General features: G+C 41.6%; 1 protein-coding gene across 1 annotated transcript in view; it reads right to left on the bottom strand.

Moving 5' to 3' along the window:
* Positions 1 to 12,645: 12,645 nt before the first annotated feature.
* The window catches only part of FAM160B1 (family with sequence similarity 160 member B1), a 49,096-nt gene continuing 43,885 nt past the window's right edge, over positions 12,646 to 17,856 (bottom strand). Inside the window, exons 14-15 of the mRNA XM_024203816.3 lie at positions 17,208 to 17,311; positions 12,646 to 17,122 (exon numbers count right to left, since the gene is read on the bottom strand). Coding sequence (XP_024059584.2) covers positions 17,017 to 17,122; positions 17,208 to 17,311 — 210 coding nt within the window. The 3' untranslated portion in view covers positions 12,646 to 17,016. The remainder of the gene's footprint in view (positions 17,123 to 17,207; positions 17,312 to 17,856) is intronic.

Below are 17,856 nucleotides of genomic sequence, written 5' to 3'. Positions count from 1 at the left end.
TGTTTCTCATGGTCGTGACTTTGGTAGGGCCCTGCTAATAATGGTTACCAGTAGAGAGACAAGGAGGGTGATGTAATATCTTTTACTGGACCAACTTCTGTTGGGGGAAGGGACAAGCTTTTGAGCTACACAGAGCTCTTCTTCAGGTTCCCACTAACAGTTTCTTTGTTCCCACCTTCTCGCTAACTCCTTAGGAATGGCTATTGTTCTCGGTGTGTTGTCACCGGAACAGTGACCCCTTGTTGCTATGTGGAGGGATCTGAAAACAAAGAAGAGGATAGTCTGGTAAAATCAAAACTTACAGGGGAAGTTAACAGCCATTGGGTGGTGTGTGGAGCATGTAATGGTGAGGATCTGAGTGAAATGTGTGTTTAGCATGTTTGGAATCTAGTCACATGGGGTCACACCCTAAGGTCCTTACTGAGCAAGGGAGGCTGCTTGAGTAAGGACCGCAGGATATGAACCCTGTGCTATTCTTGTAGATTGTAAGCTCTTTGGAGCAGGGATGGTCACTTTCAAGGTTTGTACAGTGATGGTCCCTACCTTCCCCATACACAGCCCCATGCCTGCTTCCAGTGGTGTTTGCTTTTGGGCCAGATCCTGCAGTCCTTGCACGGGAATAACTTAAAGGGCATCTTCTACCTCCATGCTAAGGACTGCAGGGTCAAGCACAAAAATTCTAAGGCAAGACTATGACAATCAGGGTCCAGGTGAAGAACAGCTGGTCTGACCCCAAACAATCATCAATTGAGTCAACTGATTGTGTACAACATCATTGTACTATAAAAGTGCATCAAGTACGGTCTTTTATGAAAGCGGATGACACACTGGTCACCAATATCACTGCGTGATGCATATAGGGGTGGTGTACAAAGAGTTGTCTGTATGCTGAAAACTTCTTAAAGTTTGTTGTGGACAGAGTGTTAATAAACAAGTTTTTCCCTACACAAAGGAATGTGGATTTGCCAGTCTGCCTAGGGTCCATCTTTGTAATCCAGAGACAATGAAAGTGCATTTGCATCGGAGGTAAATACCCATTATCAGGAGGATGAGAAGACAGCAGAATAGCAGGTTCCTGGAGCACAAGCAGCAGGGGAGAAAAACTTTATCTGGGGACATTTCAAAAGAATACATTTCAATGATTTACTGAACTATTAAAAAATAGGGGCGAGAATCCCTTCGTTATCCATCACTTAGGGCAGGGGTGGCCAACCTGTGGCTCTGGAGCTGCATGCAGCTCTTCAGAGGTTAATATGCTCCTTGCATAGGCGCTGACTCCGAGGCTGGAGCTACAGATGCTAACTTTCCAATGTGCCGGGGGGTACTCACTGCTCAACCCCCTGCTCTGTCCCAGGTCCTGCCACCACTCCACCCCTTCCCCCGAGCCTGCCATGCCCTCGCTCCTTCCCCCTCCCCACCAGAGCCTCCTGCACACTGCAAAACAGCTGATTGCTGCGGGCGGGAGGTGTGTGGAGGGAGGGGAAGGCGCTGATTGGTGGGGCTGCTGGTGGGTGGGAGGCACTGAGGGTTGGAGGTGGGTAGTGGATGGTGGGCTGCTGACATTACTGTGGCTCTTTGCCAATGTTCATTGGTAAATTCTGGTTACTTCTCAGGCTCAGGTTGGCCACCCCTGACTTAGGGGGATTCTGTGAACTTTGGACCATCTTGCCTGGAGATGCGGGTAGCTTGATGTAAGTGAGAAACTATTTTAGGCAAAGACACATCTTGCTAGAACTAAGATTCAGGCACTAGAAAGTGTGTTATTTATGTTTTGTTTGTACCCCTTTTCTAGCTTTTATTCTTGCTGGGTATCACTTAAATCTGTGTTCCTTATTAATACATTTATATTTGTTTTATTACAAGCCCATCTCAGTGCTGTAAATTAAGCTAGAGAGAGTGTCCTCAGTGTGCCCCGTGGCTGGTGTTTTGTGTATTGTTTTTTTGAGACAGCGGACTTAATAATGTCTGTGACTGTCCTGTGAAAGGGACTGGACACTAGAGAGAGACGTATCTGGGAATCTTGGGAACTGGGATTCACTGCACGTTACCTGCAAGGCAAGGTTTAGACTAGCGCTCTTGAGGAGTTTGTTGGTGAGGTGGACAGACTGGTGCAGCAGGGAGCTGACACACAGGCCTGGTCCACACTAACCCCCCACTTCGGACTAAGGTACGCAAATTCAGCTACGTTAATAACGTAGCTGAATTCGAAGTACCTTAGTTCAAACTTACCGCGGGTCCAGACGCGGCAGGCAGGCTCCCCCGTCGATGCCGCATACTCCTCTCGCCGAGCTCGAGTACCGGCGTCGACGGCGAGCACTTCCGGGATTGATCCGGGATCGATTTATCGCGTCTAGACAAGACGCGATAAATCGATCCCAGAAGATCGACTGCTTACGGCCGGACCAGAAAGTAAGTGTAGACCTGCCCACACAGTTTAAGTGCCAGGACAGGTTTATGGCTCTGGACACTCAGAGGGAGCGTCACAAAGACAGACAGCTGTCGTGCAATAGGAAGATGTACCAGAATCTTCTTCCTCACGGCAAAAGGAGGAATTCACCTTTGTACATTTGATCAAATTACATTTAAATTACTTTTTAGTTCTACAATGTGTGTGTCAGTCACTATTTTGGCTTTCTGGTAAGTTTCTCACTTTTGTTTTCACGCCTGCTCTGATATTGCTAGTAGCAAGGAATATACAGGTTGTGAGACTGAAGGCAGCTGAAGGTAATGGCATAGGCTGAGCATTCAGAACAGACTCACTCATTGGAACTTAATGGATGCTCTGAGGAAACTAAGACAGACCTCATTCAACTCCACCCATTTGGATTGCCCAGACTCCGGAGCTATGTTTGTGAAGTACTTTGGGAGCCTTTGGAATGAACAGTGCTACGTAACTATAAAGCCATTATCAGAGGAAGGAGAGACTGAAACACTTTCTGCTGTAGTGAAAGGCACTGGAATTCTCAGGTTGGAAAATAAAATTTTTGTCCCATAGCATGGGGCACGTTGGTGCAAGCTTGCCCAGCGATAAGCCGCAATCTGGAATTTACCAATCTTTTAGAATTCTTTGAGGGTGTCAACAAGCATGTGGACAAGGGTGATCCAGTGGATATAGCATACTTGGACTTTCAGAAAGTCTTTGACAAGGTCCCTCACCAAAGGCTCTTAAGCCAAGTAAGCAGTCATGGGATAAGAGGGAAGATCCTCTCATGGATCAGTAACTGGTTAAAAGACAGGAAACAAAGGGTAAGAATAAATGGTCAGTTTTCACAACGGAGAGATGTAAATAGTGGAGTTCCCCAAGGATCTATACCAGCACCTGCGCTGTTCAACATAGTCATAAATGATCTGGAAAAGGGGGAGGGGAGAGGTGGAACAGTGAGGTGGCAAAATTTGCAAATGATACAAAATAACAAGATAGTTAAGGTAAAAAATGACTGTGGAGAGTTACAAAGGGATCTCACAAAACTGGGTGACTGGGCAACGAAATGGCAGATGAAATTCAATGTTGATAAATGAAAAGTCATGCACATTAGAAAATATAGTCCCCACTATATTTACAAAATGATGGAATGTAAAGTAGCTGTTACCACTCACTAAAGAGATCTTGGAAACATTGTGGATACATCTCAGAGAACATCTGCTCAATATAGCGTGGCAGTCATAAAAACTAACAGAATGTTAGGAACCATTAGGAAAAGGATAGCTAGCAAGACAGAAAATATAATGCCACTATATATATCCATGGTACACCCACCTCTTGAATACTGAGTGCAGTTCTGGTGGCATCAACTAAAATATATATTAGAGTTGGAAAAGGAACAGAAAATTATTAGGGGTATGAATTCTGCATGAGGAAAGATTAAAAAGACTGGATCCGTTCAGCTTAGAAAAGAGCTAACTAAGGTGGGACATGATAGAGGTCTATAAAATCATGAGTGGTGTGGAGGAAGCGAATAAGGAAGTGTTATTTACTCCTTTACATAATACAAGAACCAGAGGTCACCCCATGAAATTAATAGGCATCAGGTGTAAAACACACACACTAGGAAGTACACCTCTTCAAACAACACACAGTCCACATGTGGAATTCATTGACAGAGAGTGCTGTGAAGGCCAAAAATGTAACTCGGTTCAAAAAAGATTTGGGTAAGTTCATGGAGGACAGGTCCATCAACAGCTATTAGCCAAGGTGGTCATGAATGCAACCCCATGCTCTGGGTGTTCCTAAACCTCTGACTGCCAGAAGCTGGTACTGGATAAGAGGGGATGGATCACTCAATAAATTACCCTGTTCATTCCCTCTGAAGCATCTGGCACTGGCCAGTCAGAAGACAGGACACGGGGCTAGATGAACCATTGATCTGACCCAGTATGGCCATTCTTAGATAGAGAGAGCATATCTAGGGATCGGAGGGTAGTTTGCTGTCCAGGCCCATTCGGTCCCACCACGAAGCCTAGTGAGAGTTCTGTGAAGTCCCTGATAACGTCTCATGAACACAGATGTTCAGTTCATCAGTATGAAAAGCTTCTGTAGAAAACAGTCATGAGCTGGAAGTCAAGATGCCTCTGAAGCAATCAGATATAGGCAGGAGTATGAAGAGCTAAGCAGACAGATTTAAAAGTCACCTATTGCTTCTCCCATGGTTCACATTAACAAAGGGGTGGTACTCATTTAGGTAACATGTTAGAGACCAGGACATTACCATTGTCTGACAGTAGAGATTCCTTTAAAAGTAGGGTTGTTGCCACTTTGTCACTGGAAACTAATTACAGGTCCTTCTGTGCGGCACCTGATCATTACTAGCACATCAGCAGCTGCTAGCCCTAGGTTCATAACACAGACAAATCCTTATAGAACCATTGGCCTGGTGTCATATGTGACAGCAGGCAGCACTGGATGCTGCAGATACCCAAGGAAGGTGAAAAAAATCCATAATGTACATGCCTAACGGTAAATAATTCCTTCCTGAACCCCCCATCATCTTTCACCCAGAAGCATGAGAGCTGATCACTAGATGTTGCTACATCACTTGCGACAGATGGTATAAATGGTCAAAGTTCTCCAGCCCTCAAACCAAGAGTTAAACACTTAAGTTACTCAAGAACACAAACCCAAGAAGTCCGCATTCTTGACACGAAACAGAAACCTGTTGGGAGCCAGGTATTCTAGATCACTGTCATGCAAGGATGATAATAATAGGTGATTAAAAAGGAGTTAAATGGAGAAGGGAACAAGACACAGTGACCAATCAGCAGGAGTCTAGTAATGGAAAGCCATATGGGCACTAAGTAAACTTATGAAAGGTTTTAATGGTGTCAATTACTGAGGACTCCGTCTAGAATTAGTATCACATTAGTTACAGTTCCCGCATTCTTTGCTTCCCCTGAAATGAAATTAAGATAAACAAATAGTGATTTACTGGATAAATATCAGATTTATGTTATAGCTGCTCAGAGCTCAGTGAATCAATGTCAATTATACTGTAGTTTAAAGCAGGGGTAGGCAACCTATGGCACACGTGCCGAAGGCGGCACACGAGCTGATTTCCAGTGGCACTCACACTGCCTGGGTCCTGGCCACCGGTCCGGGGGGCTCTGCATTTTAATTTAATTTTAAATGAAGCTTCTTAAACATTTTAAAAACCTTATTTACTTTACATACAACAATAGTTTAGTTATATATTATAGACTTATAGAAAGAGACCTTCTAAAACCGTTAAAATGTATGACTGGCACGCGAAACCTTAAATCAGAGTGAATAAATGAAGACTCGGCACACCACTTCTGAAAGGTTGCTGACCCCTGGGTTAAAGCTACCTCTGATAATCAATTTGTGCTTTGTCTCCACCAGCACAGAAATGCATTATATAAATACAGATGTTACAGCTCATCCTTTTTTAAGAACCAGCCAGAACTCTGCTTGTCAAACTTCACTTCAGGAATTTAATAACTTTCAGCAAGTGGTTTTGAAACTAAGGTACTTTCTGACTAGGTGACCAGAGCACATTTAATCTTGAAAGGGTTCGTATTGTTTTTATTAAAGGAGTACCTCAAATGTATTATGTGAGTTGGTTGATGCATTAAAAACCAAGAAAACAGCCTCTTTTAGAAGTTTGACAATAAGAGGGTGAGCAGACCACCAAATTGGTATCATGAGTTAAAAATGAACTGCAAAAGGAAAAGAACATGGGGTTTGTGCCCTTTTTTTGGTTTGTTAGGAAGTATAGATAATATAGATAAGGTCTAGCAAGTTTTGTTTCACTATTTGTTTATTACCTTAGAAATACCAAGTCTTCTTATGGATTTATTTTTTGTTATTAAAGTAACCCCAACCGAGATCAGCACTGCAATCAGCACTGTACATACAAAGGGAGAGATGGACCTTACCCCAAAGGGCTTAAAATGTAAACAGATGAATTACAGAGTATCACTATTATTATTTTTCCTGATTTTGCTTGAGGGCCACAGAAGTGAAATGGGAGCTTTCTCTGTCTGTCCTTGTTGTAAGGCCTTGTCTAGCCAGGACAGTTTTACCAGCTATACCAGTATAGTTATACAGGTATAGCCATGTCTGCATATGTGATTATTTCAGTATATGAGTGTCCAGAGGAGGGTTATACCTGTGTCACAGGTCGCTCTACTCACCACTAGGACAGCGCTGCCTCCTGACGGTTCTGGGGATTAGCTGGGTCAGGCCGACGCCCCTTGCAGCAGTTACACCCTGACAGTTTCTCCTCTGCAGCCCCTCTCTCGCTCTCAGGAGCTGCAGCTGTTCTCTTCATGACACAGCCTTCCGTTTATGCTGTTTAGCGTTTCCTCCCTTCTGGGGTTCAGTCCTTCAATTCTCTGACTCCCATAGTGACCCAGGCAGTCTACGGGTTCGCTGCTCCGTCAGTTTATGCCACGCCCTTGGTGCTGGTAAGGGAATCTGGGCCCAAGTTCCAATCCAGGGACCTCAACCCAGCAGTACTGGTCTTTACTCTCTCCGGACTCACTGCTCCTTCCCTGGCCTGCTTCCTCCCCTTTCTCTGGATATATCTGCTCCAACTCCTTCTTCCCAGGGAGTGACTGCAACCTTTCCTAGCAGCCTCTTCTATTGTAAGCATCCTGGTTTATATAGGCCCCTCTGTTCCTGCACAGGTGAGCTTCCCTCTAATTAGCTGCCTCCTAAGGCTCCCTTGTTTGCAGCCTAATTAGTTGATTGGGCCCACCTGGCCCAATTCAGCTCTTGCAGGGCCAGTGTGGGGAGCACACCCCATCACAACCTGTATTACTATCAGTTTAACTTCACATCTTAGTTTACATTGAAAAAATGTCCCTACGTGGACAAGACCTAAAAGGGGTGCTGGTGACAATCTTTAACAATGTTGGTCAGGTATTTGAGTTAAATAGGTGTTACTTAAATAACAAACCTACCAAAAAAAAAAAAAAAAACCCAAAGTTTTGAACTCTGACTAAAAATCCTCTCTCTTCTCAGTTATTCAGATTTCACTTCCGTGCCACCTGTGATGTCATAATGCTACTAGTTCAGTCAGCCAGTCACAGTGTTCCAGCAAAAACGAGACGTCTATTCCAAGTGTAAAACAAGCAGACTAAGAAACTTCCATGAAAAACAAAACAAAACCCCAAACCTAGACAATATCAACATTTTCTCAGCCATCATAAATAATAATAAAAAAATAATTAAAACCTCCCAGGCCAATATCCGTTCACAGATTGTTTTAAGGTCATGGGTGGCGCTTTTCTGCCACCTTGATTCTTTCCTCTTCCATTATTTCTGCAGTTGGTCCTTGTCAGAAAGTTGAAACACTACCACAAGCTCAGAAATGAGTTGGAAACTCCCATTGACTTCATTATAGCCAGGATTTCACCCCAAGAATCTAAGCCAGCTTCACTTCTGGGGATAGGACTTTAGGCCTGCAATTGGATCTGTGTGGGCAGAGCCTAGGACTCTGTGTGCAGGCCCCAAGGTCCGCAGGCATGGATCAGATTACAGCATCAGGCCCTTTTTTGGCATATATTGTCTGTCAGCTCACTGCTTTACTAAGTTGAAATAGAATTTAACAAGCAGGGTTCGTCACCTGGCTGATTTTTAACTGGCCTGGCTGGTTTTTGTACTGCCTGGCCAGTGAAAAGATTTAATATGCTTGGTTTTTTTCATTTGGGACCAACATTCCTCATAAGCTGCGTGCACACGCAGCCACACAGTGATCTTGTAACTACTGTGTGGCTCCTGCCAGCACCGGGAAGCAGGACAGATATAAGGCTCATCAGGAGGGAGGGGACGATAGAAAAAACCCCTTACCTCAGCCCTCGAGGGAGCCCCTCCTGAGTCTTGGAGGTGCCAACCCTATTAAAAAGGCAAGGGAACAGGAAGGGTGTCTCAGAAGACAGAAAGATGAAAGTTAGAAAAGTTTCTCATACTTTTACAGGAAGCTTAGGGGGAAACTGAAGCTATGAAAACAAATACAATATTGATGGACATTCCTGCTAACAGTGAAAATGAAAGTCTTTGAAAACCCCAGGAAGTAAAAATTCATGACCTAGAAAATAAACTCAAATTAAGAAATACAAACTTGACAGGGGCTTCCTGTGGATACGGAGATGAGGGAGGTAGCAATGGGTTTTCTCAAGAAAAGGATAATGAAGTTTCAGGAGTTGGGTTATTTGTTTCTCTCCTGTAACGCATCACAGCATGAAGGACATCTTGGCAAGGCTAATCAGGCAATAACCCACCCCGCTATCTGTGGAGGGTGCAACTTTTGGAATGAGGTTATTACTCACATGGCTCTCATCTACGGGACTAGAACGTGCTTTACTCAGATTACAGAGCACTGTTTGGTTTACAAGAGATTTTTCAAGCAGAAGAATCCAGCCCCCGCATTCTGGCAGAACCAATTTAAGTTATTCGGGAACCCATAATTAGCTTGGAATCTTGAGATGTAAGACTGGTTTAGTTCATTTCCCTGCCAATGCAGGCTGGATTTCTGTTGTACATTTAATAGCGCTTTGTCCAGTCTGATTTTAAAATGTGTCAAGTGATGGGATTTCTAGCACTGTACTTGGGAGATTGTTCCACTGTTCCACTAACAGATCTCACTGTCAGGAAGTTTTCACTGATACTGAGTCTCAATTTTCATTAATGTCATCCTATTACTCTTTGTTAAACTCCTTTAAACTATGCTAGACAATTCTATTTTTGGTGTTTAACCCTTCAAATATTTGAAGATTTATATGCACCATGCGCAGTAGTCATCATTTAGCCAGGTTAAATATATTTAACCCATCCTCTCCAATCAATCAATCAATCCGGCCTCCTATTTTTTGTTGCTCTTCTCAGCCCGGTTCTATTTTGGCATAGACATTTATGAATCATCACGTATAAGGAAGACCTGAATGTTGTGCAGTTTCATTCTGGTGAACTGGGGATTGAGATACTGTAGGCTGCTGGCATCCACCCATATGAAACACACCGATACAACACTCCATCTCTTCCCTACCCCCCAGAGACTTCCTGGAGTTTGCCTTTAATTATTAATGTAACAAATTTCTAAGACAAATTGTACTTACAAATATAAGCCTTAACTCCAAAGTGGGCTGATTTGGGGCTCTCTGAAGGACCTTCTTCCTTTTCTTCTAGCTCTTCTATTCCTCAGAGCTGTTTAATGGTAATGAGATCCATCTCATCTGGCTACCAGGGTGAGTCAGCAGATTAGCTTTGTATTTTTCTACAGGGTCCTACAAACTGACACACTGTTACACAGTACTTTGTTAGGGGCCACATCTTGTTGTTTCCAGGAGTTTTAATATTTTTCACTTTGAAAGTGTATTTACACCAGGGGAAAAAACCCATATTTAGTTATGATGCCATGGAGCATAAAGGCAGAAGCAGCAAGATGAGACCACATGTTAACCAAGTTATGAGCCATTAAAAATACCCAGTGTCATAATTGTTGTTCTACAGCAGTATATTGAATTTTATACAGCTAGCAGCATTTCTTGTAAATAATGAACAACAATTCCATGAAACACAGCTCAAAAAAAGCATCAGTCACATAACACAAAAAGCAGCCTGCCAAAGGCAGTGGGAATGGGCCCTGCCACTTGGATAGATGGCAAGCTGTAAGATTTCAGTTAGCTGCACCTTTGTATCCTTACAGATCTCTGACTCCAAAGGCAGGGCCAGCCATCTGTCCAAACTTGTAACATTCAGCTTTTCACACTTTCCTTCCTTTTGAGACTCCCCAGACACTTAGGACACCTGAAGGTTCTAATCCACCATATGCTTCACTTGATTTCTGAATTGCACTTCAGCTTTCCTGTTCCAAGTAGTCATCCTTCAAACAAAAAAGCTTCAGCAGAAAAAAGATTCATCAGCAGCACATGGTTCTAGCCCAAAGGACACATACAAATTATGTCAGACTCAGTGCTCTGAACTTTAATCTACCTTAACCCACTTGCTTCACATTTCAAATCAGCAAAACTCCTTGAGGCTTTGACACCACTAGCGCCGAATGTGTTAAAAGCTTAACAAATCCAATAGGTCCTGCATTAACTATACCTGCACTGAGTTTTATTCAGATTCCATGAAACAGGTTAATATCATTATAGTAGAGGCCGCAGTTGGGTGGGCTACTGTGACTTAAATAAATAAATAAAAGAGTATGCAAAGTCTTGAAGCAGAAGATTATTTCATAGTTCATCAAAACTAGAAAGCCTCAATACATCAGTTTAACACTGAAATACAGGATTGCAATGGAATGTTTTGAGGATGTCAAAGCAACAGCAAATCATGGGAAAGAACTGAGGTTTAAGAAAACAGTTAGAAAAAGTTCCTAACTGTCAGGGTGGTTAAACACTGGAATAAGTTGCCTAGGGAGGTTGTGGAATCTCCATCTCTGCAGATATTTAAGAGTAGGTTAGATAAATGTCTATCAGGGATGGTCTAGATAGTATTTGGTCCTGCCATGAGGGCAGGGGACTGGACTCTATGACCTCTCGAGGTCCCTTCCAGTCCTAGAGTCTATGAATCTATGAAAGAGTGTTTTGAAGGAATTTCCTCATTGCTAGAGAAACCAACCATCCCTAAATCGTAAAATCTTTGAATGCCTCATACACACAGAGAAATTAAATGATTTGGAGGAAATGACAAACCTTCGGCACCTAGGATAAAAAGCCTGAGACTTCACGAGTCCATAAAGAGCTCTATCAAGATACTTCTATGGCAGGTGACGCAAGCATTGCCATCTAACCGCTAACACTGTGAGCATTTACTATTTGTTTTACTGTCGTTCCAGGAGTCCTAGTCATGGAACAGGATCCCATTGTGCTAGGTACTGTACAAACACGGAACAAAGGCATTTCTCCATCTTGATTGAATAAAAAATAAAGATGGACCTCAAGAAATAAAAGATTTTTTACTAAGCTAATGAAAACTGCAATGCAACTAAAATTGAAAGAGTTTTCAAGGGAAAGTATCTGACAAAGAAATTAAAGCAAAGCAAGAGCCTCTTTCAAACACTGAATGCCACATACATTACCGTGGAGATGTGTACCACAAACCAACTCAGGTTGTGATTTTGTTAGATCTGAGAAGCTAAACCTGGCCAGACAAGGTTAACAGCACAGTATTCAAGGCTAGAAGGGACCATCACATTATTTAGTTTGGCCTCCTGTATATTACAGCCATTAAACTCCACCCAGTTACCCCTGTATTGAGCCAGCAAACTGCATTATATTAAAGTATTACAGCCCTCAGGAGATCAAACTCTTGTGTGCCACAGGCCGAGAATAGAAGGGACTGAGGTGGACCAATGTTGGAGAAGACAAAATGGCAGGGAATTTATATGGTAAGATATACCCAGATGATCCTAGCAGGTGCCACGTGCCCCATACTGCAGAGGAAAGTGAAAAAACCCAAGGTCTCTGCCAAGATGCCCTAGGGAAAAATTCCTTCTTGACCCCCAAAATGCCAATCATTTTTACCGCTCTTGAGAACATCTTTCATTCTACCCACCAGCCAGGCATCTGAGAAAGATTACTATTCTCTGTACCACTTCAGAACATAAGCCCACCCCATTTGGTATCTCTTCTCCAGCCATGGCCTTCACTGAAACTTCAGAGGAAGGAAAAAACAAACACACCCCAGCATACATCGGGGAAACCCGGAATCATAAGATTCAGGAAGTAATGACAGTGATTCACGTAGGTGACATTTTTGTTTCAGAGTCAATAAACCCGTATTGTGATAGAGAGCATTGTACTCTTGGGGTGGCATGAGACCAGGGTCCAGACTACTTGCAATCTTTAAAGTTCCTAATGGACTTTTCTCAAGAGTAGAGGGCACTAGCTTGTGTTCTGAGTGATTACATTTTGTCTTCTTATTTTACCTCCAGTTTGAGTGGGAGCGAGACTACTGCTTCACTTTGTATCCTAAACAGTAGTGTACTCTGTTCAACATCCAACGTGTTCTACTCCCGATGTGGCTGCAGTGATTATTATATAGTTTGTAGCATGCCTGAAAATCCTTCAGGATGAAAGACAAGCAAGATCATCATCATCATCACTTCAATGATTTTGTGCCATTTTCTTCCTCTAAACACACATACAAAACTTATTTAGAATTCTGAAAAAATAAGTCGCTTCATTTAAATTAATTTATTTTTAGAATATCCCTTTTAATCCTGCATGCATTTTTAGCACAAAAATTGAATTTTATCAGAGCCTCCTTTGTAAAGGTTAGTACTTTACGTATAGAAATGTGGCTGTTTCAACAGTTCCTTTGTTGCATATCCCATGTCTGCTAAACCTTGGCAACACTGTCAGTCAGTGACCGACATAAAGTTCAATAAAAAAAGTTTACTGAATATCCTCTGTTTAATGTAAACAAGGCAGGAGGCAAAATAAAAAGTGTATATATAGAGAGTAATTATTTTACAGGGCACAGAAAATATTATTAGTGATCATGGTTGGAAAGCCCTGTATGATATGCATTATATATATCTGGATTTATCATACAACCCAAAGTACCACGCAATCTGTAGATTTTACATAGTACTTAATTGTAACATTTCTCTAAGACAAATAATGATGTACTTCATAATTGAATGGTAACTGTGTATTCATACAGCAATGCATGGTAGGAAATTACCATGTATTTACAAAGCAATTCCATGATTACTTGTGCCCTGTAAAATCAAGTGTAACAATCTTTACACTAGCAATAGTGTAAGCAAGCTCAGGATTTCAGTCCTTATAGATACATAGGTGATGTACAACCAGACTGAAGCTGAGTATCAAATCACAGCTCCCATATTGCACTAATGAATACATTATACGAACATTACATAGACAAGATTTGAATACTAGGAAGATTACAATCATAATGGAAACAGACTAAGGACAAACCTCTGTTCTAGCAGATGTAGCATGTTGCTTATTACAAAAGTTTCTACATCAGAATCTAAATCAAATACATACAATAAATGGCAGAAAAATAAAAATGTGTCCTTATTTACAAAAATGTGCATCAGGGTAAAAATGCAGTTCGAATTTGCTTACTTAACCAAAATTATCCCAGTATTTTCCCCTCAAATATTTCAAAATAATACTCTTAGCCATATTTTTCCAAAGGTGATCAACACCTGCAGTTCCCATTGACACTGGAAAGATTTGCGGGTACTCTGAACTTCTGAGTATCAGGCCATGTTTCTCAGGTGTCCACTTGTGGGTAATAAATAACCGCACACACACATACACACACACACAATGGTCAACTCAATGACATGCATAGATTCAATGAGTAAAAATATGGAGTTGAACTAATTTTTACTTTTAAAAATAAAAGTGCATAAAAACCAAGAAACAAAATTAAACTATTTCCATCTCTTAATTAAGAGTCAATCGCTTTTACAAAAATAAAAGTCACTGTCACAATTTATGGTAATTATTGTAAGCAGCACCAATACAAACCAGAAGGACTCAAGCTTTTCCTAGCCTTGCTTCACTTGCTATCAAGACGGATCAGCTTTTTATAATTTGTGGCCTGAATAATATTTGGTTTGTGAAATAATATCACCATGGCTACTAAACACACTGAAGACTGAATGCTAGACAATTGCATCTTGAATTTAAGAATATTTATAGTGATATCTTATTGTTCAACTGCAAGCATTAAACAATTGGGCTTCGAGCTAGGTAAATCATTTTGCATTTAAAAACTACAGATTCTGCAGTTATCCTTGCATAAACTAACGGATGCAATCCCTTACTGTGTAATTAGCTCCGATAGCAGCAATGGATTAAAAAAAATTAAATGATGTTCATGTCTCCATCTGAGATCCTGCACCTCTGACATGGATTTATAACTATCCTATTGTTTGGAATGCTCGAATGTGGATTTTGTTTTTTCTCACTCTCATTTTTCATAGCATTATGTCTGCTACAGTTTACACTGCAGATGGGACTTTAGGAGTATTCTAAATATCAGAGGTTTTTTTTTTTTTAATAAATAATGAAAACAGGATTAAATTTTGCAGCAAGTGTAATTAAACTCAAGCTAAAACCTAAAACAACAAAGGCCTGATTCAGCAAAGCATTTAAGAACATGCATAACTCCACTGTTGTTCAGCACAACACTTAAACACTAGCTTAACTTCAAGAGTTTTCCTAACTCATATTCATTTTAAATGGGTCTTAAGTAAATGCTTAACTTTAAGCTCATGCTTAAGTGCTTTGCCGAACCGGGGCCTAAATTATCAAAAATGTATGCATTACACATAAATCTACACACATACATACTTTTTTATACTGTGTGTACAGGCAGGTACATTATATTAATGAAGCTTCTCAAAATGGATCATTTGTAGGACACATTACACTGGGAGGAAAAAAAAAATCACTTGCTACTTTCCAAATACCCATGTAAAGAATGGGAATGAAGAGAAAGTACCCGTTCTTAAATTCTATTTTACTAAGCTATTTTGGTATGAAAACATTGGGCCACATTCAGCAAAGCTGGTACATATGGCTGCTAAGTCCCAGGTTCCTGCCGCTACCCGCTCTTGAGAACATCTTTCATTCTAGCTGAAGTGCCAGAGTTCTGTTGATGGGAGGACCTGTAGGGAGCTACTGAACCATCTTACTCCCTGGTCACAGCCACTTTTGGGCAATGCTTTTTCTCTTTTGGAGTGGTACTCCACGTTTCTATCTGCCTGTAACCCTGTCATGTTCACCAGCAGGACCCTCAACTGGAGTTTATGCTGTGAATAAGTGGGGAATTTAGCCCATTAAGTGTGAGAATGTTCAATTTTGTTGGACAAGCCACCCGGTAACTTCAGAAGTTGTTCAAAATCCAGATTCCATAAATGTAAAAAACAAACCGACATCAAAATCATGGAGGGCCAGATTCTGATCCCAGTTACGCTCATGGAAATCATGGAATGCTACTGACTGATTAAATTAGTCCAGATTTACACTGAAATGAGATCAGAAACTGACACTCACTGTCCAACCGGATATTAAAAAAGACAAAGAAATGGAATATGAACATTAAGGGCTCAATCCTGCTTGGTCTGTCTGTGCTACTGTGTCAATAGGAAGGTATTCTCCTGTGTAACCAGGCAGGCAGGTCTCTCTCCAGAGATCACCAAGAGTGATATGAAGGTTAAGGAGCACATCCTGCCCTTCCAGCCTGCTAGCGCTTCAATGCCGATGTCAGCAGCAAGTGCTAGCTGCAGTCATTCAGGAGGAACAGTAGCAAAGGATGCTAGAGTATCCTTGGCCTGCGATGGAAATTCCTGCTCTGGCCGGTAGAATTCATGTTGCAAAGAAAGCACTGGGGAAACATCTTTGCATCCCAGTATTGTGAAAACCAGTGGAGCATTTTGGTCCTAAATATTGTATCATCCCTTTTACTGCTGCCCAAAACGGTATCAGTCACTCTTTCGTCTGGACACTATGGTTACGTTCAGACAAGCAATAAAACATTTTAAAAATAACAGAACATTTACACTGCCAATTTTCAAGGCACAAAATATTCTTAAACCAATGTTAAATAACATTTTAAAAAATACTGGTGTTAGCAACTACTATTAATGACCTGTATAATAGCATTCTTGTAAAGATGACATGGATCAAACAAACTGGAGCTCACATACAAAAATCTAAGGCAAGTCTAGTTACACAGCTGAACTCAGGAGAAATCATTTGGAAAGACAAAGAGCACAGCACTAGAAACATGCATACTTAGGATATGATCGTTGTCTACATACAGGCCCTGATTCACCACATATAATTTCATTAATATAAGGAATTACATCAGTCTAAAACTGGAATAACCCAGTGATGAATCAGAATTCACCAGCCCAGAATTCACTACAATATAAGAAGATGCACAAAAGTAGAATTCATCCCACATGGATCATATCATACTACATATGCATTAGCAGAACTTTTCATCTTCTCTCCAATGTTTTAGATGGTATCACTTGTATCTACACATGCTGCTTTACTCTTTTCCTTTCATATTTTCGACTGAAGAGAAAAAACTTATGACATGAAAACATTAGAGAAATAGTTTGATATTCTAAAAAGCAATAGCGATCACAAAAGACAATTTAAGTATATGAGCCCCAGAGCATATAAAAAAATCCTTACCACCTAAAATGTTGTTAAAACAATGGCCTGGTAACCAAAGTTCTGAAGTTTGTGGCTCTTCAGACGTTTTTTTCAGCTCTTCAAACAGTGACTGGAAATGTTATGTTTTGTCTGCCCTGAAGTCCCTTTGATTGCATCCTGGGTTCAATGTCCATTTGATTACATCTCCATCAGAGTGCAGCGAGTGCCAAGAAATCATGAACAGTGGCCAAGAACTCACCCTCCACTGCCATCCATAACAACTGTCAAATTATATCAACCCTTTGTTAGGAGACTCTCTTCTTGTCTGGTCGAGTCAATAGTCTTTTTTAACTGAAACACACTCGATTTTGTAGCCCAGTCACTTCAAGTGGCTGCTTAGGGTGTAGATGAGGCATGGTATTTCACAAATGCAATCGCTGCTAGCTCTTTACAGAACTCTTCCAGTACAATCACGCCCTCCAGCAACGTCATGTGGTCAATACTGGGAAAGGAAAAAACAACAGGAGCTAAGAAGAAGTCGCACACAAAAACAGTTTGTGTGGAGGATTTGCAATTTATTTACTTACATGGGCCCTTCAGGCTCCAATCCAAGCAGACGCTTTCTGACCAGCAGAAGTTTGGGAGTGAAATCCGGTATGCGCTGGATTCTCACCATAAGATCTCCAACAACCTGCAAATCACACAGAGGCAAAGTAGTAGTATATGAAGTGAGAGCCAAATAAAGAGACAGCCAATGAGAGTTCAAATAATGATCAATTTACACGGTTGTTAATTCATCTTCACAATTGCCCAACATGGGTGAGGGATATTCAGAATCTTTCTGCCACTGAATCCTCACACTCAGCCTGATCTAGTTTGCCAGCCATCTACAGCATACCCTCATGTTATTTTAGAGTGTCATGGCAACAGGGCAGCTTGCCCCTGGGCTGGAGAGCCTGGGGCTAAGCCAGTGCTCATTACAAGATGAGCCTCAGCTGAGAGGAATCAAATGCTTCCAATAAAAAAGGCAGCAGGAAGCTGCAGGCGGTTGTATAGTTCAGGCTTCCCAAGGCAGGAAGCTTGGTTAGTAACCCGAGAAAGCTCCGGAAAGAGGAGACTGTGTGGACCTGGGGATGAGGAGCAGCTACAAGGAGCAAGTTTGGCTCCTTCTAGCCAGATGAAGCCTGTGAGTGACAGCAAAGAGAGCTCAAAGGAAGAGCAGAGCTAGAAGGGGAC

This window comes from Terrapene carolina, unplaced genomic scaffold (genome assembly GCF_002925995.2).
Source record: "Terrapene carolina triunguis isolate 2854851 unplaced genomic scaffold, T_m_triunguis-2.0 Scaffold95, whole genome shotgun sequence".
In the NCBI taxonomy this organism is placed as follows: domain Eukaryota; kingdom Metazoa; phylum Chordata; order Testudines; family Emydidae; genus Terrapene; species Terrapene triunguis.
The sequence above is the reverse complement of the archived record's forward strand: the minus strand, read 5'-3'. Positions and strand labels throughout refer to the sequence as shown.